Source organism: Pipra filicauda, unplaced genomic scaffold, assembly GCF_003945595.2.
Source record: "Pipra filicauda isolate LSUMZ 115617 unplaced genomic scaffold, ASM394559v2 scaffold74_size2892960_pilon, whole genome shotgun sequence".
In the NCBI taxonomy this organism is placed as follows: domain Eukaryota; kingdom Metazoa; phylum Chordata; class Aves; order Passeriformes; family Pipridae; genus Pipra; species Pipra filicauda.
This window is the reverse complement of record NW_024104920.1, coordinates 1,908,405-1,934,784: the sequence shown is the minus strand read 5'-3', so window position 1 is coordinate 1,934,784 and position 26,380 is coordinate 1,908,405. Positions and strand designations below refer to the sequence as shown.

The 26,380-nt window shown below is 41.8% G+C and overlaps 2 protein-coding genes across 7 annotated transcripts in view; one reads left to right on the top strand and one right to left on the bottom strand.

Annotated features, from left to right (window-relative positions):
• ALS2 (alsin Rho guanine nucleotide exchange factor ALS2) overlaps positions 1-26,380 on the bottom strand; it is a 223,144-nt gene that overhangs the window by 27,792 nt on the left and 168,972 nt on the right. For 4 of the 6 annotated variants that reach the window (XM_039389606.1, XM_039389605.1, XM_027731537.2 and 1 more), the window contains 3 exons: positions 6,180-6,269; positions 4,067-4,221; positions 1,873-2,792 (listed from right to left, as the gene is read on the bottom strand). In XM_039389606.1, the coding sequence (XP_039245540.1) occupies positions 1,873-2,792; positions 4,067-4,221; positions 6,180-6,199 (1,095 nt within the window). In that variant the 5' untranslated portion in view covers positions 6,200-6,269. Of the gene's footprint in view, positions 1-1,872; positions 2,793-4,066; positions 4,222-6,179; positions 6,270-10,546; positions 10,591-10,727; positions 10,744-26,380 lie in introns of those variants that run through there. The other 2 variants (XM_027731540.2, XM_027731541.2) reach the window with 2 other exon arrangements.
• CDK15 (cyclin dependent kinase 15) overlaps positions 8,401-26,380 on the top strand; it is a 42,414-nt gene continuing 24,434 nt past the window's right edge. The window contains exons 1-10 of the mRNA XM_039389628.1: positions 8,401-8,406; positions 10,170-11,126; positions 13,152-13,277; positions 14,131-14,280; positions 14,430-14,527; positions 15,093-15,172; positions 18,637-18,731; positions 19,523-19,585; positions 21,594-21,717; positions 22,266-22,386. Of these exons, the coding sequence (XP_039245562.1) occupies positions 8,401-8,406; positions 10,170-11,126; positions 13,152-13,277; positions 14,131-14,280; positions 14,430-14,527; positions 15,093-15,172; positions 18,637-18,731; positions 19,523-19,585; positions 21,594-21,717; positions 22,266-22,386 (1,820 nt within the window). The remainder of the gene's footprint in view (positions 8,407-10,169; positions 11,127-13,151; positions 13,278-14,130; positions 14,281-14,429; positions 14,528-15,092; positions 15,173-18,636; positions 18,732-19,522; positions 19,586-21,593; positions 21,718-22,265; positions 22,387-26,380) is intronic.

Sequence of the window (26,380 nt, the reverse complement as noted above, 5' to 3'; positions counted from 1 at the left end):
TGACTCATGGATCCATTTCACAAAGTCTCTCTTAAAACCAGTCTGGGCTGTGTCCCCTTATGTCACTGTTGTATCCATATAAAGCTTAGTTAATCATCAAGTCACACTAGGGACAAACTGACTGAAGGCAATTCTTAGGACCAGCACACCATTACCTACAATAGCAGCCAGCTAACCCACCAAATAAAAAATAATGCACAAGATGATATTTGCCAAATGGCTTGAATATTAAAGCAAAGACAGCAAACTCCCATTTTCCCACCTAATACATAGTGGAAAATAGTATTATTACAAATATTATAGCTCATTTTATTCTACCAAAATAAAAACAATCTTCTGATCTCTTTATTTTTGTGAAAGCCTAAGCTTTCACAAAAAAGGGGATTGCTCCTACTCACTTCATTCCTATTTATAAAAGGCATACCTAGCAATATAGGAAAGAAAACTGATTTGTGTAGGAAAGCAAAGAGAAATGAAGGATTTTACTAATGCTGAAACATTACATTAGACCTCATCTCTGTTCTTCATATGTATGCTCAGTTGTGTAAGATTCAGTGAACCGATTCCAGGCTTGTTGATTCCTGGAACTGTGCAAGGAAAACAGTACTCTGGAAATATTCCAGGAATGAGGAGTTGAGAAAGAGAGCGTGAAACTACACGTTTCAATCATCATCCAATGGTGGGAGTTCTTGCAAGATTCTGAGGAGCCCAAAACTGCTAGAATGCATTTGTATTAGCAAAAAGCAAAAGAAAGAATAACTGTGTTCACACAATCTTCATTTCTCAGAAATAAACTTTCTTCAGAGTAATAAAACAAAACTTGCTGAATCACCAAGTTACTGGACAGGTTTTAAAACTTTTTTCTGTTGCAATCAGAGGTGATAACAGAAATCAATTATTTACTAGATACTGTGAATTTTATCTCTCAGAACCACTGTGACAAATTTCTTACTGTAACTATTAAAAAAAAAGAAGAAATAGATGTCTACACAACACCTGAAATGACAAAAGAAATTCTCACGATTTCACTGTAAATTTTGCATACTAGGCCACAGAGTGGCAGGTTTCCTCACAGGACAGTAGTTAGGTAGGGACTGCCAGACTGCACTGCAAGATTTTGGATTAGTTTTCTGTCTAGTGGATTTAGGGTTTTATCTTCTTCCCTTCACTCCTAATTACATGTCTTTATGTCTTCTTTTTTTCCCCAAGAAACCAGAAAACATAGTATTTTGACAGTAAGGTGCAAACAGCTCTTGAGCCTTCATGTTGATCATTTTCTGATGCTTACCAAGACAGGGGTACTTGACTGTTCTGCTATAGCATCAAAACAGTGTTGTTGAACCATTTTCCACGCCACAAAAACTCACGTTTCCCATCCCTGATTATAAGTTTATGCCACCCCTACATCATTAACATTAAAAACCTTTTGGTCAACATGTTTAGCAATCTTTACTTGCAATCTAGAATTTTTACCTGATTGGGAAATTAGACAGATTTGTGAGGGATTAGTTCCATGCACAGAAAATAAAGCTTGACCTTAAAGGTAAATCAGACAAGTGCCCAACATAAATGGAAGCCCATGCATCATGGAACAAACAGAGCATGGAAACTGGCTTACTTGGTTCTGGTACTGCAGACAATGAACAGGAGAGACTACAGCACTGTCAAGGCTGCTCCCACACAACTGAACATGGATGGATGACAAAAAAAAAAATCTTCCACTTAAAAGTTGAGAGCCATCACAGTGAAAAACACTTGGAAACTACAAAAACACCATAGCTTCATTACACTTTTTCATTTGTGAAAAGAGTAACACTGTCACATCTGCAAGAGGAGTTATAGCAAATTATGAGCTAGTTATTAGGTACCAACCTGTTCAGGTTCTGTACAGATGTTTTTATCCAGGTTCTCATTTAATGAGTGATCTGACAAACCAATTAAGTACTCTTTCACCTCTTTTTTGTCTGGGAACAGAATATTTCCAGGACTAGAAATTCCACTACCTTCCTGTCCATCGTTGCTGGAAAGCACACTTGGCCCATCAGACTCTAAACCAACAAGCCTCTGTTCTTCCACAGGTGGTTTCTGACTGTCGTCACTTGGGCCACCTGTTACACTTTTTCCCTCGAGGGTCTCCGATGAGGGACACAAGACATGGTTTTCTGGTGGGTTATCAGACAGTGCTACACCCAGTGGGCAGCAGTGACTATCTGAAATGATTACATGGTCTTCCTTGTCCGTCATGGTAATAAGAGGCTGACTGCAATGATTGCATCTTTCTGGGATAGGCTTCATTTCCTGCACAGGGAGACATTGTACTAGAGCCAGGCTGTGGTGGGCTCCACAAGCAATCTGGAGCACAACGCGTCCTGCCAGGTGCTCCACCTTCTGTGGCTTTGTCACTGGGAAAGTTGTTGTTATGAGCCCGAGCTGGCAGCCACTCCCCCAAGCCCATATCTCTCTGCTTAGAGATAGTGCCAGTGTGTGCTCCTCTCCACATGCCAGCTGCAAAATCCTTACTGATATCAGAGGACTTGTTTCAGAATCACAAATACTGACGAGCTGTGGCTCTGGCACACACGGCTGATTAGCAACTGCACACTGGCCAGCAGAATTGTTGCCCCACATGTACACCACACCACTTTCTGTCACGGCTCCGTTATGGAAGCTGCCAGCTGCCACTGTAATAACACGATGTCCAAGCAAAGTATTTTCTAAGATAGGACTATTAACACATGACTCTTCCAGTCCTGATCTCCAGGGCAGCTTTCCAAAACTGTAGACCTCTCCACCTGGAAGGGGGGGAAAAAAAAATCCTAGCATGAGTGTAAAAGCAATTTTTAAATCAACACAAAAATCAACACAAATTTTTAAATCGACACAAAGTGTCTTTATCTGAAGACACTTCAGATACACAGATATCAATTCCCAGCTTACTGTAGGCTCAGCAGAACTATGGCTATTGATATATGAAGACTGCTGGTTGCTCTCTGTTGCTGCTGTTAAGTTCTATACCTCATGTTAATGTCACCCTGTGCATGCATGCACTGTTGAAATAAGCAATGCTTTTCTGCTAAAAATTCTACTGTAGTCAAGTTAAGTGTATTTATTGGTCCCTTCTATTCTAAGAACATGCAATGTATTAAGGACATACAAATGCACATGAAGAACACAACACAGTACAGAGCTCATCTTCCCAAACAGAGACCTGCTATCACCAAACTGTACTGTTTGCACCCTGCACTAAAACAGGATTGCCCTATCAGGGAGAGGAGGTGTGTTAATTTTTAAAATTAACAGTTGTTTTCCACAGTGATGGAAAAACGGTACATCACATCCACAAACAACATCCCTCATGGGGTAAGAACACACATGCAAAAAGTCCCTTTAAATTATGAAAGAAAAAAACACTGGATGTCCATAACAACTCCAGTAGAGGAGAGGTATTTAGAGCAGGCTCACCAATAACCTGGAAACTTTCCTTCAAGAAGGTCAAAGAAAAATCAAAGAAGCAACTTCCAGCTGCATCTTTACTGTATGTCCACTGAATAGTACAAGGATGGACCAAGGTACACAAACACTTAAGGAACTAGCTTTTAGAAATGCCTCAATTCACAGACTCAAACTGCTCCCAAATCAAGACTCTAATGCATGTACTAACTACAGACTTTTCCAGAAGCAGAGAAGACAAAGCTATTACGCATCAAGGGAAACCTCTTGTTGTACTTTTTTGAATGAAAGACTTCAAAAGAAATCTCATTTTGAGTTAACATGGTTCAGATTACATTAATTAACATCTTTAGAGGGTAAAATCCAGAGCCATTGTTAAGAAAAAAAAAAAACAATATGAAAGAAGAATCTATGCATATAAAACTGTGTTGAAATAGAAATAATTTATAACTAAGAATGAAATAAAGGCAAAGTTAAAAATCCAGCAATTTTAAAGCTGTGTACGAGACACAGACAAAAATGAAAGAACAAAAATGAAAAGAACATGTGAAAGAAAACTTGACAATAACTGAAGCTTGTTATTTCATCAGATATTTACAATTAAGATGCTTATTACCTTCTGTTAGAAGTAATCCATGATGTATTCCAAGGGCTGCCTGTAATACAGTCTTGCCACTGAGTCCTAGAAGCCTTTCTGGAGTTACAGAGCAGGAACCAGCCTTCCAGACATAGACCAGGCCTCTCTCTTTGGCTCCTTCTGCCTCTTCTGAGCTACAAAGATTGGAGGAAATTGGAACACAATAAGCATGAAGTTTTATGTAGTTTAGTAATGCAGAGTTTGCTTTTCACATATGTAGGAAAGGCTTCGTAGTTCAGGCATTTGTTTCACTTTCAGGAAGACAATATATTTAAATTAATATTAATAATTATCAAATTGTAAATTAAATGTTATTTAAATGTAAAAAATACGTATCTTCTGTTTGAAACCATTAGCTTTCTTTTTCCTTTATACTTTACCATGTACCAATTGCTCCCATTCAAAACATTACACCTGTAAAAGCTCATCCTTTATATACTTTCATTTCTACCCTTAGAGACAAAAATGAGGTTTTGATTGTTTGGGGTTTTTTCCTTTTTTAATTCTTAATGAGTTTCTCAGATTCAAATGACCCAGTCATTCAAATCAATTGAAGTACAAAAAAAAATCCTGAAACACAGTGCAAGTATCTGGGCTTGCAGGAGTGACTGGAACTATCCAAAGCTGGTTTAACACTTCAACACACTCTGGTTTGAATGTTCAGTCAGCAACTCCTCCAGCTCGGCACAAAGAAATTCCTCAAAACATTGACAACAAACCCACAGTTTTAACAATTTGTGGAATGTCTTGATTTAAACACAAGAAGTCATTTTAAGCATCGATATAGACTGACAGCATTTCAAGTTAATTTAAGAGTCATCTTTAAATTTATTTAAAACTTTATAAAGAATAGATTGTTATATACCCTGTAGGGAAAAGTAGGTTTAGCTCCTTATTTGCCAAAAGTCAAGTCATTTACTCCCTGCATAAATAAGTTCTTGCTGCTTGGCATGAACTTGTGAAGTTTATATATATACAAGACAGGTAAGAAAAGCTTTGATGGAATGGCAATCTCTGTCTAGAAAAAAAAGGCAAAAGAAATAAAATGTACTCCAAACCTGAATCAAACCCAGAAAAAGTTGGTCTGATAGGCTGCCCTGGGGACAACTTATACAAGCAGCTCTATTCATGCAGATTTACATTTTTTTAAACTACAAATTTTGCTAGCTTTGGTGCATAGGATGAACAATATCTTTACACAATGTGCATCTGAAATGTTCAAGATGAAAATAACTAAGAGATTAAATTATCTCTCTTAGCTCCTGAGCCCATCCCCAACATTTTTACTTTTTTCTACAAAACAGAAAGAAAAAAAAAGAAGAAAAAAAAATCAAAAAAAGTGACAGTCAAGAACTCTTCTAAAATTCAGGTCAATTATTTAATCCAAAAAACAAATACAGAATTAAAATGCAGAGTCCATCTTGCATTTTAAATACAAAGGACTTGTTTTTAGAGTAGAAGTAAATTAAAGAGGAACCAATCAAGTAATATATAGGCCAGAGGAAAAAAAACCTCAAAAATCCAATATCAATATTAGGACATTTAACCTAAAATCAAAATACAGATTTTACTCAGATGGGCAAAGTACACCAAGGAACATAACACAGTAATATAGAGAGTTTTCATCAATACACTGTGCATTAAGGGCAGTCCTGCTGTTTGGGCTTTTATCCATTTACTAAGTCTTCAGAAAACAGCATAAGACAGATTTGGACACTCACATAACAGGATTTTTTACAAAAACAGCTGACCTCTGCCAGGTATCTTAGTGGAACAAACAAGGAACAAAAGAACAGTCCACTGCAGGGCTACTGACCCAGGATCAAAATTCACAGGTGCAGGTAACAGATATGAGCTACTGTTCACCTGAAAACATTACTTTCAAGGTTTTAGCCTACGGCTAAGCCTTCACAAGTTCCAACAATCAACTAAGTTGCTGCTGTAGTAAGTTTAGTGTTCCAGACACAACTGAAACTGTAGCTAAATTAATCTTCCCTTTAGTGTAAATTACACAAAGAGTATGCCGATATCACTTAATTTTCGGGCATTTTTCAGGAAGCCTCTGCAGTTTCGCGGAGCTGCTCGTTCTCACCTTCTTTCCTGTGAGTCCATCTGTCAGTGGCAGCACTCCATCACCACCAAATCGTTCCTCTTTCAAAAGGAACAATATAATTTTCACAAACTGGAAAACATAAAACCCAGCTATTTAGTGCAAATAACGTTAACCAACAACAACAACAACGGCACAAAGCTTCAAGTCTTGTGTTAAATAAATAAGCACTTACACAACACTAGGATGGTTGAAGTTCACTCACACTGAGTTGGCAGACAAAAGCTAAACAGTCAGACTTCTCCTACCTACTCATCTCACAATAGGTCTACAGTAAGGACAGAATGAACAAAACCTAGTTTAATGGCAGAAATTTACGTCAAACTCTATATAATTCTCATTATACCACTCAAGAAACATCAAATTGACCCATTTTCAGTCTAAATAAAACAGAAATCTATGCTTGGCTAAATTTAAGGTAAACAGATTTGCATGAGCAGAAAATGATTAGGAGTTGAATTCATGATTGCATTCCTGAACCAAAGCACACATCACCATTTAAAGGTGCAGTTTTGTCAAAGTCTAGGCAGAAGTGCAGAAAGCCTAGAAAGACTTTAAAACATTTCTTCATGCAAATTGGCAGCAGAGTACCTATGAAGGTATGATATGACTACAAAAGACAGAGAGGAAAAAAGTGACTGCTCTAGTTATGATTTTATTCTTTCAGATTTTGAATTTTGCAAGTTCACCCTCACAACCTTTCCACCTCCATGAAGATGCCTTTGTATTACTTTTCTTGGAATAAAACAAAGCTACAGTTAATCTTTGTTTCTTACAAGCTGTTTGGCTTTTTTAATATTGAAAGAATTGTAATTTCCCTGGATCTACTGCCTTACTTGATGAAGTAATAAAAATTTTAGTAACATTAATGCATGTGTGTAATCATATTTAATAAGTTTCATAAAAGCTTTAGACCTTTTGTTTTTTTATAGTCGCTGTCTGATATCCACTGTAACAAAATCAGAAAATAATTTTGTTAATATAACAGTCTTTTAAGATTATATATCTTCAATAAAGACACAGAATGAGTAGCCTGAAGCTCTTGCACACGGTAAATAGAAATAGAATATGGCCAGTCTGGATTACAAGAGACAATATATGCAAACCTGTAAGTCTCATACAGAAGTTTCAATGCACACCTGGAAACAATAATCATTAAGCCAATAATTAAAATAACTAAAAACCCTCCAATACTCCCACTAGAATGCTCTGAATAATGAATTACCAAGCAGACTTTTACAGACAGAAAGAACAACATAGCATACCAAACACTTCCAGTTTTTCAAACACAGGCCACTAAAAATAGTGATTTGGGCTTTGGGGTTGGCACAGAACACACCACAAGAAGATAAAGAGCCATGAAAATATGAAATCAAATTAATTTCATAGAACAGTATTGAGATAAGTCATATACACCTTGCTTTAAAAAAAAAACAAAAAAATCAAAAAAACCCAGAACATACTTTCTAGGAACAGAAACATTTGTCACCAGAAAGATACTGCTTTCAAGATGTGCCTGTCTCTCCTGCCTCAACTACAAAAGAAAAAAAACACCTACAATTGTAAAAGTTAACTTTTAAAATATTAACAGAGGAAGTCTCACAAATATAAGGAAACTGTCATGCAATGCTTCAGTAACAGAGGTGTGGATGAAACATCAAAGGAAAATGGAAGCGCTTTTTTGGAACCTTGACTTTGTGATGTGTTCTTGCTCAGAGTAAGTACATTTGAGGTTTTCTTCAGCCTACTCAAAACCACCCAACCTACAATTCATTCTCTTGAAAATGCTGGCATTCTCCTCTGTGAAGAACTCTTAGCTTCACATAAAAATATCCAACGGATCCGTGAATCCGAGGTGGGAGCTTTGATAGAGTCATCGAAGTACCAACAATTATGTGATTTACACTGCACATAGTTATTTAAGATCTAGGAACTGAGGCTTAAAATTCTTGACTTCTATAATTTATGGACTTTTTTTAAGGGCTCAAAGAATTGTTTTCTTTTTCTTGAGCTTCAACTGCAAGAAAAATTTACTGTAACTGTCACAAAATCTTCTGACAATAACAAAATAAAGTTAAAGCCAGGTATCTGGATCACCTGTTTTGCAACATCTCCCTTCAAAGCCAAATTGAAAAACAATTTATCTAATTATTAAGTAAGAAACCTGCAATTGTGGTGAACTAGAAATTAAGAGAGCGATATGATGACGGTGATAGATTTTCTTTTCTTTACAAAAGCTCACACTCAAGGTTGCATTACTTGTGCATATAAGGGAAAATGATAGTCCAACTGGGTTTTTTTCCACAGATGAGACATCTTTAAGGCATTTTAAAATCACTTGCAAGTTCAGTGCAAGTTTTCATTCAACCCTAGGACAGCACAACATTATTTCCATTTTACAGCCAATGCAAAATACAGGTCACCACAGCTACAAACTAAGTGAAGTAACTGTAAACAGCAAGTTTATTAGTCCCAGTAGAAACACGTAATTTTCCTTGCTGATTTTCACATTCATATAATAGCACGTTATAACATTACAGATGCATTGTTTCTTTTCCACTACGATCACCTGAATTGTTATTAGAAATAACAGTAGAAGTGCAGAAGAGAAGAGTCAGCCACAACACAGCACTCCGGTGGTGTGGAAGGTCGGTGTGGAACCAGCACCTTCACTGCTCTGCCTATAATTTTACTTTCTACATTTTTGCTTCAAGAGTGCAAGAGGAAAACAGCAAGGAGTGCCAAAGAGTGCCAATTATGAAATGTATTTGTGCTACAGACAGATGGTCACTGGCATGACACTGATGTCATACTTTCCCCTCACGGAGTAGAAGGCTAATGCAAATTCTCCAGAAATCAAACACTGCCACACCATAACAACTGCTACGGTCGGGAATGACGTGAGGCAAACATGACTGTCATTACTACAGGACTGTGCTCTTCACTGACCATTTCTACATAAGCATCAGAGATATGAAGGTAACCTTACACTGAATGCTAAACACCAACAACTGCTACGGCCCTGGCTTTCAGAAATACCAGAACTCCCACAAGCTTTATGTACTTATTTACTTGCTGTTGTTAATAAACATTGCAAATACTTCTACAGCTTTCAGACATGTTTACTTATATACCGCCAAATATGTTTTTAATCAAGTTGTTGCATCATATGTAGCAATAACCTGTGGGACCAAGACTGCATTTTTTTATACAGAATTACCTACTCCAAGCTTCTTCATTCAAACCAGAATTGTCAACACCAGTCTGGCCTACACACATAATTTATTGTTGCTAACTTACAATGAGTTATCAGTTCAAGAAGCCCTTGTGTTTTGGTCAGCACTAACTAGGTACAACCGCTGCTTTTAACATTGTGTGATTAAGATCTGCTCAGAACAAAACAAAACAACTTGCTACTGAAAGACAGTAGCGATCCCTTCAGATGAGGGCTCAAAGCTTTTAATGCCAGTTCCAGTGAGTGCAGGATGGCAGCAAACAAAATACAACAGTAAAGGAATCAGTAAAAAAAGATTAAAAAAAAAACCAAGGACAACAAAGAAAGGGCCTGGTATCAGCTAAAAGTACACAGCTGAAAGTTATCTGCTACAGCATGCAATTAGTAATTTAAAATTTACCAAACTCATAAGAGACTAAAAAATTTCTGAACGTCCTTCTACCACTTTTCCTTTTGAAATTACATCCTAATTCAGCACATTGTCAGGTGCTTCCCCTTCTGAAGACAGTTCGCTCTGCAGAAACTGGAAGATTCTAGGTATAGGTAGTTTTTGCAAACTGCTGCCCTACAGCAGCAGTGATTAATCACCGACCATCTACGACCAGTCCAGCTGCTCCCCAGTGCCTCACCAACATCTTGGTTCTGGGAGAGGAGGTCTGTGACAGTGACAGCGAGCTACGCCACCTGTACACGATACTGCAGCCACACTGGGACTGTCCCTCAATACACTCCAAAAGCTGAAACTGTGTTTACTCCTGAGCGACCACGCCACGCAAAGGGAGAGGAGTTTTAAACGAAACAGCGATGAAGAGCACGCTATTTACACTTTAGACGTCTCTTCGCAGCAAGAGGGAGAAGACTTTCAGATCCCACATCTCAGCGTGCTGTCCCAGCCCCAGAGCGCGGTGGCAGCCGGACAGCCGAGCCTGACCCCGCTGGGCCCGTCCCTCGCCCCCCGCCCCGCGCACACCGCTCCCGTCCCGCCGCTCCGCCGGGGGAGGCGCGGGCAGCGCAGGGCGCTGTGGACAGCCCGGCCCCCGGCTCGGCTCTCCCGCTGTGCCCGCGGTCCCCTCTCACCCGTGCCGCCCCTCCCGGCTCCGCAGTCCCCGCTCACCTGTGCCGCCCCTCCCGGCTCGGCTGTCCCGCGGTGTCCCCTCACCTGTGCCGCCCCTCCCGGCCCGGCTGTCTCGCGGTGTCCCCTCACCTGTGCCGCCCCTCCCGGCCCGGCTGTCCCCCCGGTGTCCCCTCACCTGTGCCGCCCCTCCCGGCCCGGCTGTCTCGCGGTGTCCCCTCACCTGTGCCGCCCCTCCCGGCCCGGCTGTCCCCCCGGTGTCCCCTCACAGATGCCGCCCCGGCCCCGCTCTCGCGCCGCCCCTCGCGCTCAGCTGACTCACGCGGGGGCGCGGGGCGCGCAGGGGGCGGGGCCAGAGCCGGCACGCGCGCCGACGGGTCCCCGCCCGGGACAAAAGAGGCAGAGACGGGAGCGACACGTGGGTGCGTGTCCCGGGGAGCTCGAGGCGCAGACGGAGAGCTCGGAACGGCCCCCACGGGTGGCGGGTCAGGAGCGGGAACGGCTCCGCAAACCCCCCCCGCTCAGCTACTGCTGTAAGCGGGGACACCGCAGCTTCCCGAGGGGCCGATCTACAGCCTCCCCTCGGGACAAGCCTGATCTGAATAGGTGTGTCAGCACATCGGTTTGTACAAATTGCACACACAGCTATGCATGTTTTTCTACTTGCATAAATTTTACAGAATACGGTTAAAATACATAGAGGTAAATACACCTCTATGTGTATATACACACTATATAAATATATACACCTGTATGGATATATACAACTCTATATATACACCTATATGGGTATATACGCACTATTTATATATGTGTGTATATATACATATATATGGGTATATACACACACTATATATACAGACACCTGTATGGGTATACACACACTATATATATAATTTTTTTATATATATATATACACACCTATATGGGTACATGCACACTATACACGTGTATATACTCAAACAAGTTTTATAAAACGTACTTTAAATGTCACGTCAACTCTCAGTAGACTATTTCTTATGTTGCCTGAAGACTTCATGTAAAAATCATGATTCCGAAGACAGGTATAGGCTCTCCTTTATAAATCCTTACATTTTCTAAGTATAGCTATTATACATTTCTGTTAGAGTGTTTCGTCCACTAACTGGAACGATTACTTCATATTTTTTTCAATAACCACAGCCACCAGCTATTACCGTGCTTTCTTCATTTATCAGCTCTTGCTAACTGGCAAAAGTTGGATGACTTCTCTTCATAACAGAGTATTTCCCCTCTCTTCCCTAACACAAAATGTACCCAAGATTAAAATTTATAATCTTCATATTAGTTAATATGAATATTTTATATTGTCTGGTTTTTGTGGATTTATCTCTCCATTCTATTAAAATGCAAGTATTATTTGGTCATAACAAAAAAAATGTTTTCCAGAATAAGAGCCTTTGTGCAGATGTACAAACAATGCTTGCACAACCAGTTTGTTACTGATTATGTTGCATCTAGACAATCTTTCTCATGCCTGGACAGCACATCCAAATTCTGCTGTATTCTGATGGCTCAAAGTATATGTGGAAAATAAAGAGAAGACCAAAGTCCATGATGATAGTTATTTAGTAAATTATGGTTAACTGGGGAGGGTACAAGAACATTATATGAAAGCGATCAAGCCTTCCAGGTATGTTCTTCTAGCCATGCAAAGGCTGACGATTTGGCTGCAACGAGACACAGAAATTGCTCCTGCCTTCCCAGGACATTTTTGCTTTAAAAAATCCTTTTGTTCAAGGAAAGAGTGTTATTCTTAGACATCAAAACAGTGAAGCAAAGGGAAGATTTCACATGATGCATTCTAATGAAAACTGAAGGGTCTAAGGGATCACCATAAGAATACCACATTATAACGCCTACTCCCTCACCCTTGTCAGCATTTTCTCTGTGTGGGTTGGGTGCTAGTCCTAGGAAGCTGCTCAGTGAGTCCTATTCATGGGGGACTGAAAGAAAGGGACTTTTGTCTGTCCACATCCAGGGTAAGTCCACTCTGTGTTCCTTGCTCAGTACATAATTGATGAAACCTATTTTGGGCTGGATTAATCAGTTTACTCTGGCTATTTTGACATGTGGACAAGACTATTTTCTGTCAGCTCATGGCACCCCCTAGACAATGGGGGCAGACAGGTCCCCATGCTGACGTAAATGCCAAAGCAAGGACAGTCACTGTGCAGCTCCTGCAGAAAGCACAGCTCAGCCACACTTCTGAGAGAGCTCAACTTAGAGCCCAGTGGCTAAGGCCTGAAGCCTAGAACTGCTATAGGCTTGGAGGGAAGTCAAGGTCTATTCCTGTGTGAGACCTATCACTTCATCATCCAACATATTACACTGAGAGCTGCTTAACTGAAAGAAATATGTACAAGCAGAAAGTTTGTTTCTACTGCTTAATTCTTCAGCTTCAGGTATGAAAAAATGTTGGCTGTTTTTGGAAGGCTGAAATCGATGGAGTTACTCCAGTGGTGAATTTGGACTTTCAAAGGAAAACTGCAGAAATCACAAGACTACTTGAGGCAGAGACCTCATGCGGGTCATATGAACTGTTATTACAGACACAGAGGGATGAGGAGGAGCAAAGGAGAAAAAAGATACATTTTAATTGAAACAGGACAACATGGGAGACACGCTGTGTGTAAGTGCTGTCAGACCAGGATGCTGCAGCTGCTGTTCAGAGAGAAGGGGCTCCCAACACGTCCAAGGCCTTCAGCATACGGAAGCAGCGACTAGAGCAGAGGTATTTAATATCACACCATGATACTTCTGCCTTGAGATAGCTTAAGCCTGGGTTCTTCCACTTGTGGGAGTGCAGAATAGTCACATTTGCTTCTAACCAGATAGCATCAAATTTTGCAGCTTCAGGCTTGTAAAGCTACTGAAAGAATCCATACTTCAGATGACAATAAATGCCTTTGATGTGATGAACAGGGAAAGCAGATTGCACTCTGTGCCAATGAGGGATTGTAAAACAGGGAGGGAGCCAACAACCTACAGTTCTAGAGGAGGCAGCATGCCATAGATTACAAATCCTGTGTTGTATATGAGTCAAATTTTAATGCAGACACCCATTCAGTGTAGCTGCTCAGGAGGAGCTTGCAGCCTGCCTGCCATTCATTACTACCTTTTTTATAGTTGTGTAGGGTATGGCACTGCTATGCTGTGTGGGCCAAATTAACAGGCTCTGTAAATTATACAATGGCAAGGAAGGGGGCAAGGGGGTTAAGGAGGAGAAGAATGCCTAAATGTAAACTTCCTGAAATTTCACTCCCGCACTTGGTTTTTAGTCCCTGCCCTAACAGCTTGTTATCTAGAGATTAATAAATCAAGGGTAAGGGGGAATAACACGCATTTAGAATTATACCAGTAGAAGCGCCCTCTGCAGTTAAATTTGTGTGTTCTGAGTGAGTGCTTCCATTTACCAACACAGGAGTACACAGACAGTTGCTCCTCTTACAGATGGAGCTGAGAAGCAGTACTGGAGATCTATGACTGGTGGAGACAGAGATGAAAATTATGTGAAGGAGAAAAAAAAATCACGTGTAAAATGGGGGTTTGCCAGTGACCTAGTTTGTCACCTTTTCTTATGCCAGCTGTCAGATGTAACCAGAGAATCCCTTTTTCTATCCTCACTGCAGTCCCCGAAGCTCCACACCCTCCAGAGTTGGAGGTGCAGGACACAGAGGCCTTGGAGTTACACTGATCCTTCCCAGGAGCAGGATGCTGTGGAGAGGTTCAAATGGGTGAGTATGCAGCATCCACAGAGCCAGACAGGAGATATTTCATCCTGTGATTATTCCAGCAATGAATCAGTATTTAATTACTGAATGACATGCTAGTAGCTTCTTGTTCTACCCAGCAATCTAAAACACATACCAATTTCTTCATGAAGCAGAGACAAGGCATCCCATTGGGAGCTGCCACATCCTATGTACATCTAGAGAAGCTATGTGAAGGATCCTGTGCAACTGTGTACAAGGGGATCAGCAGGTGAGCATTTTTGCCTTCTCGCTGCCTGGTGAAAACACCTCTTACATAACATAAAGGCAAATCAAAGGTCCAGCTTTGCCTTTAACCAAGATATTTGCAAAGCCCCACCCCAATTTTTCAAGGAACTCCTCCGCTACAGCCATGGAGGCTCCATGAAGACACTTTGGTCCACAGCAGGGTGTCATGAAATTGTCTGGCTGAACCAGGGAGGGAGCAAAGGTTTTCCTTGATGTGAGGGATCTCTGCATGATGGAAAAATTGGGGGTGAGGCCATGCTGCCATCACACGGGACAGGAAAGCTGTGAGAGGGCAGTCTGGGAACACTGCTCAAAGCCATGGTCTAGCAATACCCAGTCACTGCTCTAGCCAGGTGGGCTGGCTCCCAGCTCGCTGCTCATGGAGACAAGACAGAGGAGGTTTGTAATTCCTTTCTGAGCTTGGTCTGGGTGGGTGGGTGAGCCCTGGAAGTTTTGCTAGGGTAAGTGTGGAGCACCCCAGGAGACTGTTAATGCTGTCATGCCAAGCACTGAGGTGCTTCGAGTGACTTTCCACTGTGACCTGACAGGATCAACGGCCAGTTGGTGGCATTGAAAGTGATCAGGCTGGAGACAGAGGAGGGAGTGCCCTTTACAGCCATTCGAGAAGGTAAGACATTAAGGAACATCATCCTTGAAGAGCATTTGTTTTAACCTGAAAAGGCTCCGAGTGATGCCTTTCTCGGTCCTTTCTTGCCTACTCGGTGTGCCAGCTGTCCTTCTCCCAAACCTCTTGGTTTCCTTTTCCCTCGTGGAGGAGGTCTTCGTGCTGGGCAGGGTAGGCATGTGATGGACAGAGGAGGAACCTCTGGTATATGCCCTTGTGACAGATGCATCCATGCTTGTGATAAGGAAAGTGCCAGCTGCAGCCAGAGCATGTCCTTCCTAGCAGTGTAAGGGCCCTCTTACCCTGCCTGCCACCTGCTTTGTAGTTGCTTTCTCACTTCCACTAGAAACTACACAGGTTTTGCTGCTTTTACGTTGGGCAGTTGTGGACTGGCAGTGCCCTTTGCACCAGAATCTCTGCTTGCTGTTATCACAGCTGTGCCACTTTCCTGGCTGATACGTAGAGCACCACAGATCCCAGCCTGAAGAGAAATACTTTCAATAAAACTGGTATTTAGTAATATCTATCATTTCAGCCCAGTGAGAAATTCTTTTTATCAGTTGACTTTGTAGAGCACTGGGCAAAATGTCTGCAACTTGCTCAATTTCTTTGAGAAAGAAGTGCTTTTGCTTAAGTGCTTGATTTTGGCTGAATGTATTTACATGTCCCTGCAGACCAAGTTCACAAAGGCTTCTATTTTCATCTGCTGTGCAATCCCAAGAGGATCATAATCTAGATTCTTCCTTACACAGAAATATGCAATCTTTGTGCTGGCCTGTTGTCTGCTATTAGTGAAAGCTATCAATGTAAGAGGTCACACATATTTTGGGGTTTTTTTCTTACTGCAGTTCAAAACTAGGGTTGATGTTGTCACCACGGGGATGGCAAGTGAGGGACCAGATGTGCCAGCTTTCACAGAGCAGCCCTAGCACAGGCTCATACAAGTCAACAAGTTGACTCATACAAGTCAACTCAGAATAATGAGAGAGGTCACTGAATCCACTCCAGGTTTATAACAGTGTAATCGAGACAAGAAGGTTTACAAAATCCTTAGTCCAACTCTGGGTGAGAGCAAAGAGATATCTAAATATGCCTATTTACAGAATGGCTTGTGTTACAGTTTCCTGTACAGTCATTTGCTGTGGTGCTTTTGCTTTGAGTTTACACTTGTAGCCCACCAGTAAAATAAGCCCTGAAAGCTTTATCTACATTGAACTAATGATGCACTAAAGATCAGCAGCCCTTTAACATGCTCTACTGGACAGGCTGAGAGTCTCAACTTCATTCATTATGGGAGAAAACAAGGGTGATCCTAAGAAGGGTCCACTTTAAATAGGTCTTTTGTGTACTGCTGAGCTTCGCAGCATCTGACACCTCAAATTTACAATGTAAGTCAGTAGCAAAAACAAGGCACAAGATTTATTAACGCGGCGCATTCTCTGCTCCCCCGGAGGAATGCGCTCCCCTGACAAAGAGACTCTTCACCCCAGGAAGCCCCACAGAGACAAAATGCTTAAAGCTCAGTTCAGGCAGTAGCACCTGACACCCCAGCAGGGGGTTGTAGAAGCAACCAAGTGAGGAGCAGTTCCCAGAGGCCTGAATTCTCTCTGTTACTGTGGACCCTCCGTACTGCTCCTCTGGAGCAATAGTTCTGGTCATATGAGATTTTTGAGGTATCACAGAGCCACGTTAGCAGACCCTTTCTGCAGCTCATGGGCCCTATTCATAGTATCTTTACTAGGTTAATAGGCAATTAGGTGCACGTACTGGGGGTAGCTAAATGGACTAGCATGAGTAGTAGAGGCAGTTTAGCTGCAGCAGCACTAAGCCCTGTGCAAGACTTAATTTGCAAGCTGTGCTCTTTCCAGTAGTTGTGCTGAATTAGGTATCCTTGATTGCTCAGTAGTCTCGGTACTGCCATAAGGCTTGGGCCACAGCTGTGTCATACAGTTCATCTCTGGCAGTAGGGCTTTTAGAACCGGGTGAAATTGTTACGGTCACAAAAGGCAAAGCGCTAATCCAGTACAAATTTGCTTTGCCAGCATGAAAATCTTCAAATATCTTTTTCAGATCATTTGAAAAACAAAAAAGCAGCTTTTTGTGAGCAAAACTCATTCTGTCTCCCACGTCGGGCCCAAGCTCTGTATTGTGTGCTTCAACTAATTCAGCAGAAATAAGATTGTAAGCCCAGGCCTTATCTGAATGAAATTTGTAGGACTGTGCGGTCTGACAGTAAACTAATTTGGTTTTAATCAGCTGTCTGGGACAGCTCTGAGGCTATTCTGCCATGCCAGAAGTTGAATTAAAATCTGGAGTCAGGGACACTTGTTTTTGTTGAGCTTTGGGGCTTCTGTCTGTGCAGTTTGTGTTTACTGTCTGTGCACAGCTGGGTGGGGTTCTTCAATAGTGCCAGGAATCTACAGGAAAAGCAAACCCAGCTCCACTTCTTCTCCACATCCCCCTTCTGTACAGAGCTACTGGAACTATTGTCCCACACCTAAGGTAGCTAATGATGAAGCTGTACATGCTCTTCCCCCCATAAAGACTATATTTGAGACTTTGCTGAGCTGCTTTCATGAGTGTGCTGGCTGGAGCCTGCTCTACCATGACAAACCTAAGGCATGTCTGAAAGGCTCAGAAGACTGTAGCTTTTGTCTTAGCACAAGTCAGTGCTCTGTGAACTATACGGAGGCAGAGACTCTTCCATGTGCTGCCCCCTCCATCACCACACCCTAGATGTGCTGAGACTTGGCAAAGGCATGTCAGGACCTAAAGACCAGGGACATACAGTTGCAATAATGCCTTTAGACAATTAGGCTGAAAGAAAAAAGTGTGCCAAATTGTATAAATACAAACAAGTTACTATTCACTCAGAAATTTCATAATCTCTGTTCTTAGAGTTTTAAATCAGAAACAGTAACCAATATGCACAAAACTAAAACTCAGAATTCAGCTTACATATACAGTGATTTTTTTTGGCAGATTTTTACACCCTATTATTGTGAAGCTGGAAACTGGTAGAAACCCAGCTTTTCCCCAGATTCTCTCCTAAGGGCCCTGCTGGGGGCACATGCCAGGAGGTGGATGGGAGAAGCTCAGTGACAGGCTGGGGGCTGCTGCATTCTGGCTCTGGGAGCTTCCAGCTCCTGTCTCTCAGCATTTACCTTGAAGAAATTACTTCTCCTCAGCTTATGACAGCTGGGAACTGTGAAATGCTATTTCTAACAGAGGCAAGACCCCACCTCTGAGAGAAGGATGGGTTCCTGCCAAGCCTGGAGCACTGATGCTTGCTTCTCTAAGGACCTGTTCCGTTCTCCTTCAGACTCAGTATCTGCCACTTCTTACAGAACTTCCGAGTCTGGACTATTACTCCCCAGTTTTTTACTTCCACTGCCTTGTTCTCTGCACTATGTCCTTCCACTTCCAGCAGCAGTGGTTAAGTTGATCTTCCTTTTGTGTTTTTCCAGCTTCTCTTCTCAAGGGTTTGAAACATGCCAACATTGTACTGCTTCATGACATTATCCAGACCAAGGAGACACTAACATTTGTCCTTGAGTACATGGTGAGTTGATGTTTTTCTCGCTTCCTGTGGAGCTTGTACTGGGAAGTGTTGGGAAGCGGCTGCATAATGAATTTACTGCATTATGAGACATCTACAAAGAAACCAGTTGTAATCCTTTAGTGCAATGATTGATTTTCCTTCTTGATGTCCTGCCTTCAAGCCACACAGACTTACTCTTTTCTTTCTGTATATACGACAGCTGTATGCAAAAATGATTCCACGTGTTGTGCTCACTGGGGTGGCAGACACTATTTACCTTCGTTTCTGCCTTGCCAACACAATAAAAGTACTGTTCTTGAGCCCCAGCAAGGATAGGAAATAATGATATGAGCTCACATCCCAGCTGGGGTCAGACTTGGCACTGACCCCAGTGGTCACCATGACCAAGCTGTGGGTTGCTCTTGTGAGGAGAGCAGGATGCCAATAAAATTCTCCACATGAGTCTTGCTACTTCTGTTGCTTTTGCTGATAGCTATCAACCAAATTATAAAGAAAATACAGAAGCTATGTCTTCTTACTGCAGTTTTATGATTAATTCTGGAACAAGTATGACTTCTGTTAACTAGCAGCTTCAGGTCCTAAACTGCTGGGGCGAGATAACAGATCAGCCAGGTCCCTCATTTGACCCAGCACTTAAGCACATCCTTGTGTGCTGCACCAGATCAGCTGCTCGGCAAAGTGAAAGAAACACCTCTGTAGTGGTTGCAATTTTTTCCATTTACAGAAGAGATGTTGTTGGTAGAAGCATTTTACACCAGTAGCTTTGCCTTAAGTTCTCCTCCTTTATTTAGCACACAGATCTAGCACAGTACATGGGCCAGCATCCTGGAGGACTCCATTCATGCAATGTTATGGTAAGTTCCTTAGAAGACTAGTATTCCTTGAAGCATGAGGAAGTGTTATTTTCCACTATGTATGTTCCCTGTAAATTGCTTACTATTATATATATTTTTACATATATGACAAAAACTTTGGAGAAAAGATGCCTTTGATAAAGATGTAACAACCTCCCTCTCAGCTTCCAAGCCTTTATTCAGTTAGCCCATCTTCCCATTTTCTGAGCCTGCAAGCAAACATTCAGCTTTTGTGCACAATGACATCTTGTGGCAAGGAGATCTGCCTCCGTACAAATTTGTATCCTCTTATCGTTACAACACATTATTCATCTCTCTAATTAAAAACTCTCAAATCTCACTCTCTCCTCATCTGGAACTATTTTCATATTTGCAGTCATTTAAATCCCTTTTGTTTCTACTATAGCTTTTGGGATTAGTTGACTGGATTTGAACACAGCCAAAGATGTACCATTACTTTATAGATTGATGTTATAATAGTCTCCTACTCTCCTTTCTATGCATCTTCACATTTAATTAACTTTCAGGATTGTTCCTGCACATTGGCTTAAGGTTTCAGGCAGATGTCCTCACTGAATGCCTGGGTCCTTTTCCTGAGCAGCTTCAGTTAATTTATCTTACAGCTGTCAACAATAACTTTGTGTCTTATCAAACTGCCTATTCATCTGGCTTTGTCAGATCTCTCTGAAGTTCCTCACTGTCACTTCTTATCACAACTAATCTAAATACTTCTGTCATCTTCAAATGTTGCCACCTTGTTCACATCTTTTTCCAGATAGTTGTTAAGCAACACCAATTTTAATAAAATTTCTTGAGGCCTCAGATTTTAAACATCCTTAAGGCTCAGATACGTCCAAGATGCAGTGTTGGAGTTTTGGCACAGATCTCGAGGGTTCTGCTACCAGACAGGCTCCTAAAGCACATGGAGCACATGGCTGTGATATGTACTCACTGGCACTTCTGTGAGCAAACACTAGCCAGCTGCTCTGCTTTCCTGTCCGGAATCCTCATTGTCAGCAGGAACCGAACTGCAAAATTATTTACTGCTCCTTCAGGAGGGTCATCTAGCTTGCTTCATTTTTGCTGGCAAACATTGTTTGCTTTTATTCTGAGTGATTCCTATGGAATATGATGCAAGTGTGCAGAATGTTACAGGGACACCTTTCTGGTACAAAAATGACCTATGGGTGTCACTGTTTTTCCTCCTCTTTAGATTAAACTTCTGGTGAAAAAATATTTTTTCTCTGGTGAAGTCTAATTACTTTTGCTGTGTTTTGCTTCTATCCACTGTCCAACTTCACACCTTGCTTCAGACCAACTTGCTTTACCCCAGGCTTATTCACATTGCCATGATGGTGGGAGTTAGATATTTATTTCTTGGCTTAATTTCTTGCTGATTTTTCTGCTTTCTTGCTTGATTCATTCAGTCATCATGTCTTATTTGCTGTATCTGTCTAAAGCAGGTCCTGATGCTTTCTGCCAGCTTGGAGCCAACTGTTCCCATTGACAGGTCAGTCAGTTCCCTGCTCCACTGGCAGCACGTACAGCAGCCACAGAGCTCCCTCAGCTGGTGCCATCTCACTCAAAGGGACAAAGCTTCAGCTCCTTAAGCCTTAGTCTTGTTTGGGTGCGTGTCTTTGTCTTGAACCCTGAAATAAGCATAGCTGCTGTTCCGAAAGCTGGCTCTGTCTTTTGACAAGCAGACCTTGCTCCTGCAACCAATAGTCCATTTCTAAAAAGAAGTTAAATTTCCAAAATGTGCATTTAGGGACTGTAAAACTGCCCTCCTGGCCAAATATTCCACCCTGAAAACCTCAGAAAGCTGTAGGGCAGTCACAACTCACCACAGTTTTCTCCTCCTCAGCCAGCTCTACTCCTTTTGGAGATTTTTACTGGTTTCTTACTTGCTTTGTCTCTGCTTTGTTCCAGGGTTCTCCTAAAGTTCAGAGTTAATATATCAATGCAAAGTCACACCAAATCATTTCAGTTCTTTGTTGGCTTTTTCCAGCTCTTCATGTTCCAGCTTTTGCGCGGCCTGGCTTACATCCACCAACAACACATTCTTCACCGGGATCTGAAACCCCAGAACTTGCTCATCAGTTGCCTCGGTGAGCTTAAATTAGCCGACTTTGGTGAGTCACAGTTTGGATACTGCTAATATATCTGCTCAGACCAAAGCTTTAGCATGCATATAGATCTGTATCCACAGCTAATTAAGGCATAGAAGCATAACCTTTAAATGAACTTTAGGAAACTATTTCTGTGGTCAGTCCAGCCTTTCTTGTATTTATACTGAGAGGTGCAGGGATTAACCTCATTTAAGTCAGAGCAAAACCACGTAAAACTGGTTCAAGAGAACAGAGAACCAAGCCCTCTCTGTTCAGAAAACAATGTAATGTGTAGAGTCCACAGCAACAGGCTGAACCAAAAGGCTTTCTTGGCATTGGTTTGGGATGGCTGCTGTAGTCACAAATTATAAAGCCCTAAAAAACACAGCATATTGCTTGATCTGATCTGCCCCAGAGGTATATTCCAGACACACTTTCTTTGTCAATTGCTTGGGATTATTTGTGTTTAAAGATCCAAGATAATGTCCTGTTTCCAATTATTATCATCTATGCACTGTACAGGTAGAAGAACTGTCCTAACACAGCAGTTTTTTGTTTGGGTTTTTTTGCAGGCCTTGCTCGTGCCCAGTCCATCCCCAGACAGACATACTCCTCTGAAGTGGTGACACTCTGGTACCGTCCTCCTGATGTGTTGCTTGGAGCTACAGATTATTCTTCTGATATAGATATTTGGTACTGACCAATTTCTAAGCATCTGGGGCCCCTGGGAAAAGTCATCTTTATCTGAATTAAGTCAACCAAAGGTAGAGCAGGTACAGTTGTAAGTAGAGGAATTAACACCTGTGAGCAGAAAATGTGTGAGCAGTGGGGAGTTTTGTACTGCTGGATTTACAGAAGTTTTTGGGAATGATGTCACTACATCTCAGCTATGGATTGATATAAACCTCATGTGATAATATTCATGAGAGATGTACATCTCGTTCGGTAACACGTATGAAGCATTTTCAGGTCTTGCAACAGAACACCTTTGCTTAATGCAGCCAGTTGAGTTAGTAATAGCTCTCTATGGTAATAGCTTTGTGAAGAAAAAATGGACCCACAACTGCACTGTCAATTACTTTGGCCTTGGTAGCAAAATGTGGCATTAAAGGGTTTCTCGATGCATCTGGAGATAGAAAGGTGTCTGAGATCTTCACTATTTCTGTGATACGTTTCCTTCTTCTCAAAGAAAATGTCTCAGATGCAGTCTGCATTTCACACAGGAGGACTGTGTCTGTTACCTTATGAACTCTACCCCAAAATCTTAATGTGGTTGGGAATCACAGGAAACAAGTTGCACGATAGCAGAGCTGAAGGGAGAGGAGTCTCTGAGAGCAGGCAGAAAGCAGGAGAACATGAGGGCTTCACAGAGGCCCCACTGGGCCTTTTGGGCTGGTCTGCATGTGTAGCTGGGCTCTAGGGTTCATCTGCCTTCTGGCTCACTTCTGCACCAGCCCAAGCCCACTTCCAGCAACACAGTCCTGACTTACTCATGGAGAGCATGCAGCTCATGAAGTTGCAGGAGACCTTCCTTATTCCGGGCAATTTTACATCTGTAGATTGTGTTTCTGCTTCACCCTTTCTTCAGACCAGTTAATCTTCTGTCTGTATCTGTCCCACCAGGACTTTTCTTAACTGCTGTGCAGAGTCAAAGGCTGGGAAAGGGTGGGAGTGCAGCAGGCTGAAGAATGTGCAAGAAGAGAGCTGGCTAAGTTTACAAACAGCAAAGCCCCAGCTCTTCCCAGGCTGTATCTCCTTCCAGAGCTCCGCAGATTATCAGGCACTCCAATGGCCTAAGTCTGGAGAGTAGTCCAGGGAAATGGGACTTTTTAGGTTGTTTACTTCCCTAGGCCTGCTGCTAATTTAATTGCTTAAAGATATCTCCAAGGAGGAAAACCCTGCTAAATTCTAATGGCTTCCAGCTGCTAAGCCAGTCTAAAGAGTCCTGTCTTTTCTCCCCCACTACCTGTTATCTTTCCCTCCAGACAGTGTCCCAGAAATGTCTGTGGAGTTTGAGGAAGATGCCTGCCTAGCAGATTGAAGGCTTTGTATCAGGCATAAGCCTGTTGGTTTTTTTCCCTGAAAGTTGACCACTGTCCAAAGCTGGCTATGCACAGAAAGTGTGTCATTTCTGCCTGTGGAAAACCAACATCCCCACTGCATAACTCCACCCTAGTGTAATGAACAGCAACAAGGGAGTGGTATACAAGTTCCCATCCAGCTCTCTGACCAGCCCTAACAGCACAGTGCTCTCTGTCCCACTGAACTACATTCACACTATGGGCACCTTTGTTATAATGCCTCCTTATAATAACAACATTCAGAGTATTTGCCCTAAAGAAAGATGTCACGCTGAGAGAATAGAGCTCTATTCAGTAACTTCCTCTAACAAGAGTCATTTATTATCTTGATGTACACTGCATTTAAGTTCAATTTTTGTCTATTAGGAAATAATGTGAATTCACACAGATGTTACTTGTCTGTTGGGAGAAAGGAAAAAAAAACCTATGTCTTTTGGATGCTGCAATTTACATGAAGGCAGGTCAGAATGCCCTTGGTAATGGCATGAGACTGTGGGTGTCAAAGCCCTGGTTTAAAGAAACCAATTATAACAAAATAAAACATTATGGCAATTCATGCATAGTGTGCTTGAGCAGCAATACTGTCAGTGGGAGGCACATGGGAAGTGAATGAGGCCTTGAATAGATGAAGAGAGAGATATAGAAGGAGACTCAGTCACTCTTGGACTAACCAGAAAAGCTGCTTTAATCTCTCTGTATCTTTTTTTCTCTCTCTTTCTCCCTCACTATATCTTCAGGACTTTAGAAGATTCAATTAAGGGATTTCAGGGAGATTACACTGTATATCAGAAGGACTTTCTTTTTCTTTTTTTAGAAAACACCAAGTGCTTTAGGCATGTGCCACACTAGTGGCTGCTAACATCACGAGTGCCTTAAGACATGTCTTCTTTTCATTCAGGCTTTCCTTGTCTAATATTCCATTAAAAAAAAAAGAAAGAAAAAAAAATCACAGGGATCTTCCCAGGTGGATTCATGTAGAATAGGAGTTGACATGCAGTCATTTAACGTGGATCTGCCGGGCCCACTACAGCCTTCTCCTCAGACTGGTTCACATTGCCCTTCTATGCCAAACTGGGAGATATAGGCTAAGGGCTCCACTATACAGACCATGCTTGGTGAGGAACAAGAGAATGGATATATTTCTGGTTAAATACAAAATTGCCATCTCCTGATGCCAAAAAAACCCCAACAACAAACCAAACCAAACATGGAGAGGGAATTCTGGGATGCCTCAGAGATATCCTAGATCTTCATCCTTATGAAAATGTCTCACCACTGTGTGATGCAGCACTGCAGGCTGAGGTCTAAGTGCAGTGTTCACTCCTACCCCAGGAATTGCAGACAGATACAACGGTACTATATGAACCAGATCTGCTTATACTTCCTGAATATCCCTATAACCTCTCCCGTTACTTTAGCTGTCACTGTTTTGATTCATGTGCATATCTAGCACATGTTAAAACATCATGTCTAGATCTCTTCCCAAAAGATCCTTCTCTCTGCCCTATCTCTTCCCAAGGCAGCTTTATGGGACTGAGACCCTCTAAGAAACTTATAGACCGGAAGGGCTAAGGGGACCCTAGAAATTAATATCAGAGGGGTAAGGAGGAAAAGGGGGAAAATGAAGCAACGCCAAGTTTAAATATTTAGAAATATTTAAAAGTAAATGCATTTGAATCATTGTCATTAACAAAAGGGTCCTCATAATGCTGTTAGAGCAGTAAGGAAAGTCAAGGCCTCTATTGCAAATCTAATATGATGACTAGTACTAGTTACCAAAGTCCTGCTTTATCAGGTAGACAAAACCACCTAGGAAAAGAGGGGGGTACCCATACATTAGTTGTTCTAACTACTTCTGGCCTTTTTTTGTAAAGAAAAATATATTTAATCTGGAAACAGAGGTAGAAACAGTCATACTTGTCACTGATGAATCAATATCAAGCAGGTGTTAAAGGCAGCTGGTCAACTGAATCTCGCCACAAGAAACAAATAACTCCTTTCCAGCAGTTGTGGTTGCTCTGATAGTTTTGTCTTTATTAGAGACACTGAGATTTACAGTCTTCCAGAGCCAATGGGAATAAACCAGGAATACAAAAGAGAGCTCTGCCAGAAGCTACATTTGTAGCAACCCACAAGTTTTTCCTCTCCTCAAACTGACAGCTTGCCTATTAGTGAACTCTTTACTCATGAACAATTCTTAGCAAATGCTGGCTGCACCTAGGAAAAAAAGTTCCTGCTTTTGCCAGTCTAATGGCCCTTTCTAGCTGGGATATCAGAACGCAAACTGTGGGTGAACATCAGGATCACTTGCTTCAAAACCACATAGAGCTGATTCTCTTCTCCCTCCAAATCAAGTGTACCTGAATTGTTTTGACCATACACAGATAAACTTGTGCAATGCAATCAGCAGATTACAGTAGCCCCTGTGGTTGCAAAATAGGGTGAGCCATTTGGGCATGTACGTCAGCTGTGAAAACAGAGGGTTGGTATGACACTGGTCTCAGTAGAATTCATCTGTGGGCTCCAAAATAATGTCTAGTGATGTGGTAGTGCAATGAAACACAAAAGAAATCTATGTTGCAACAGCTGTGGGTTAAGTTTCATGA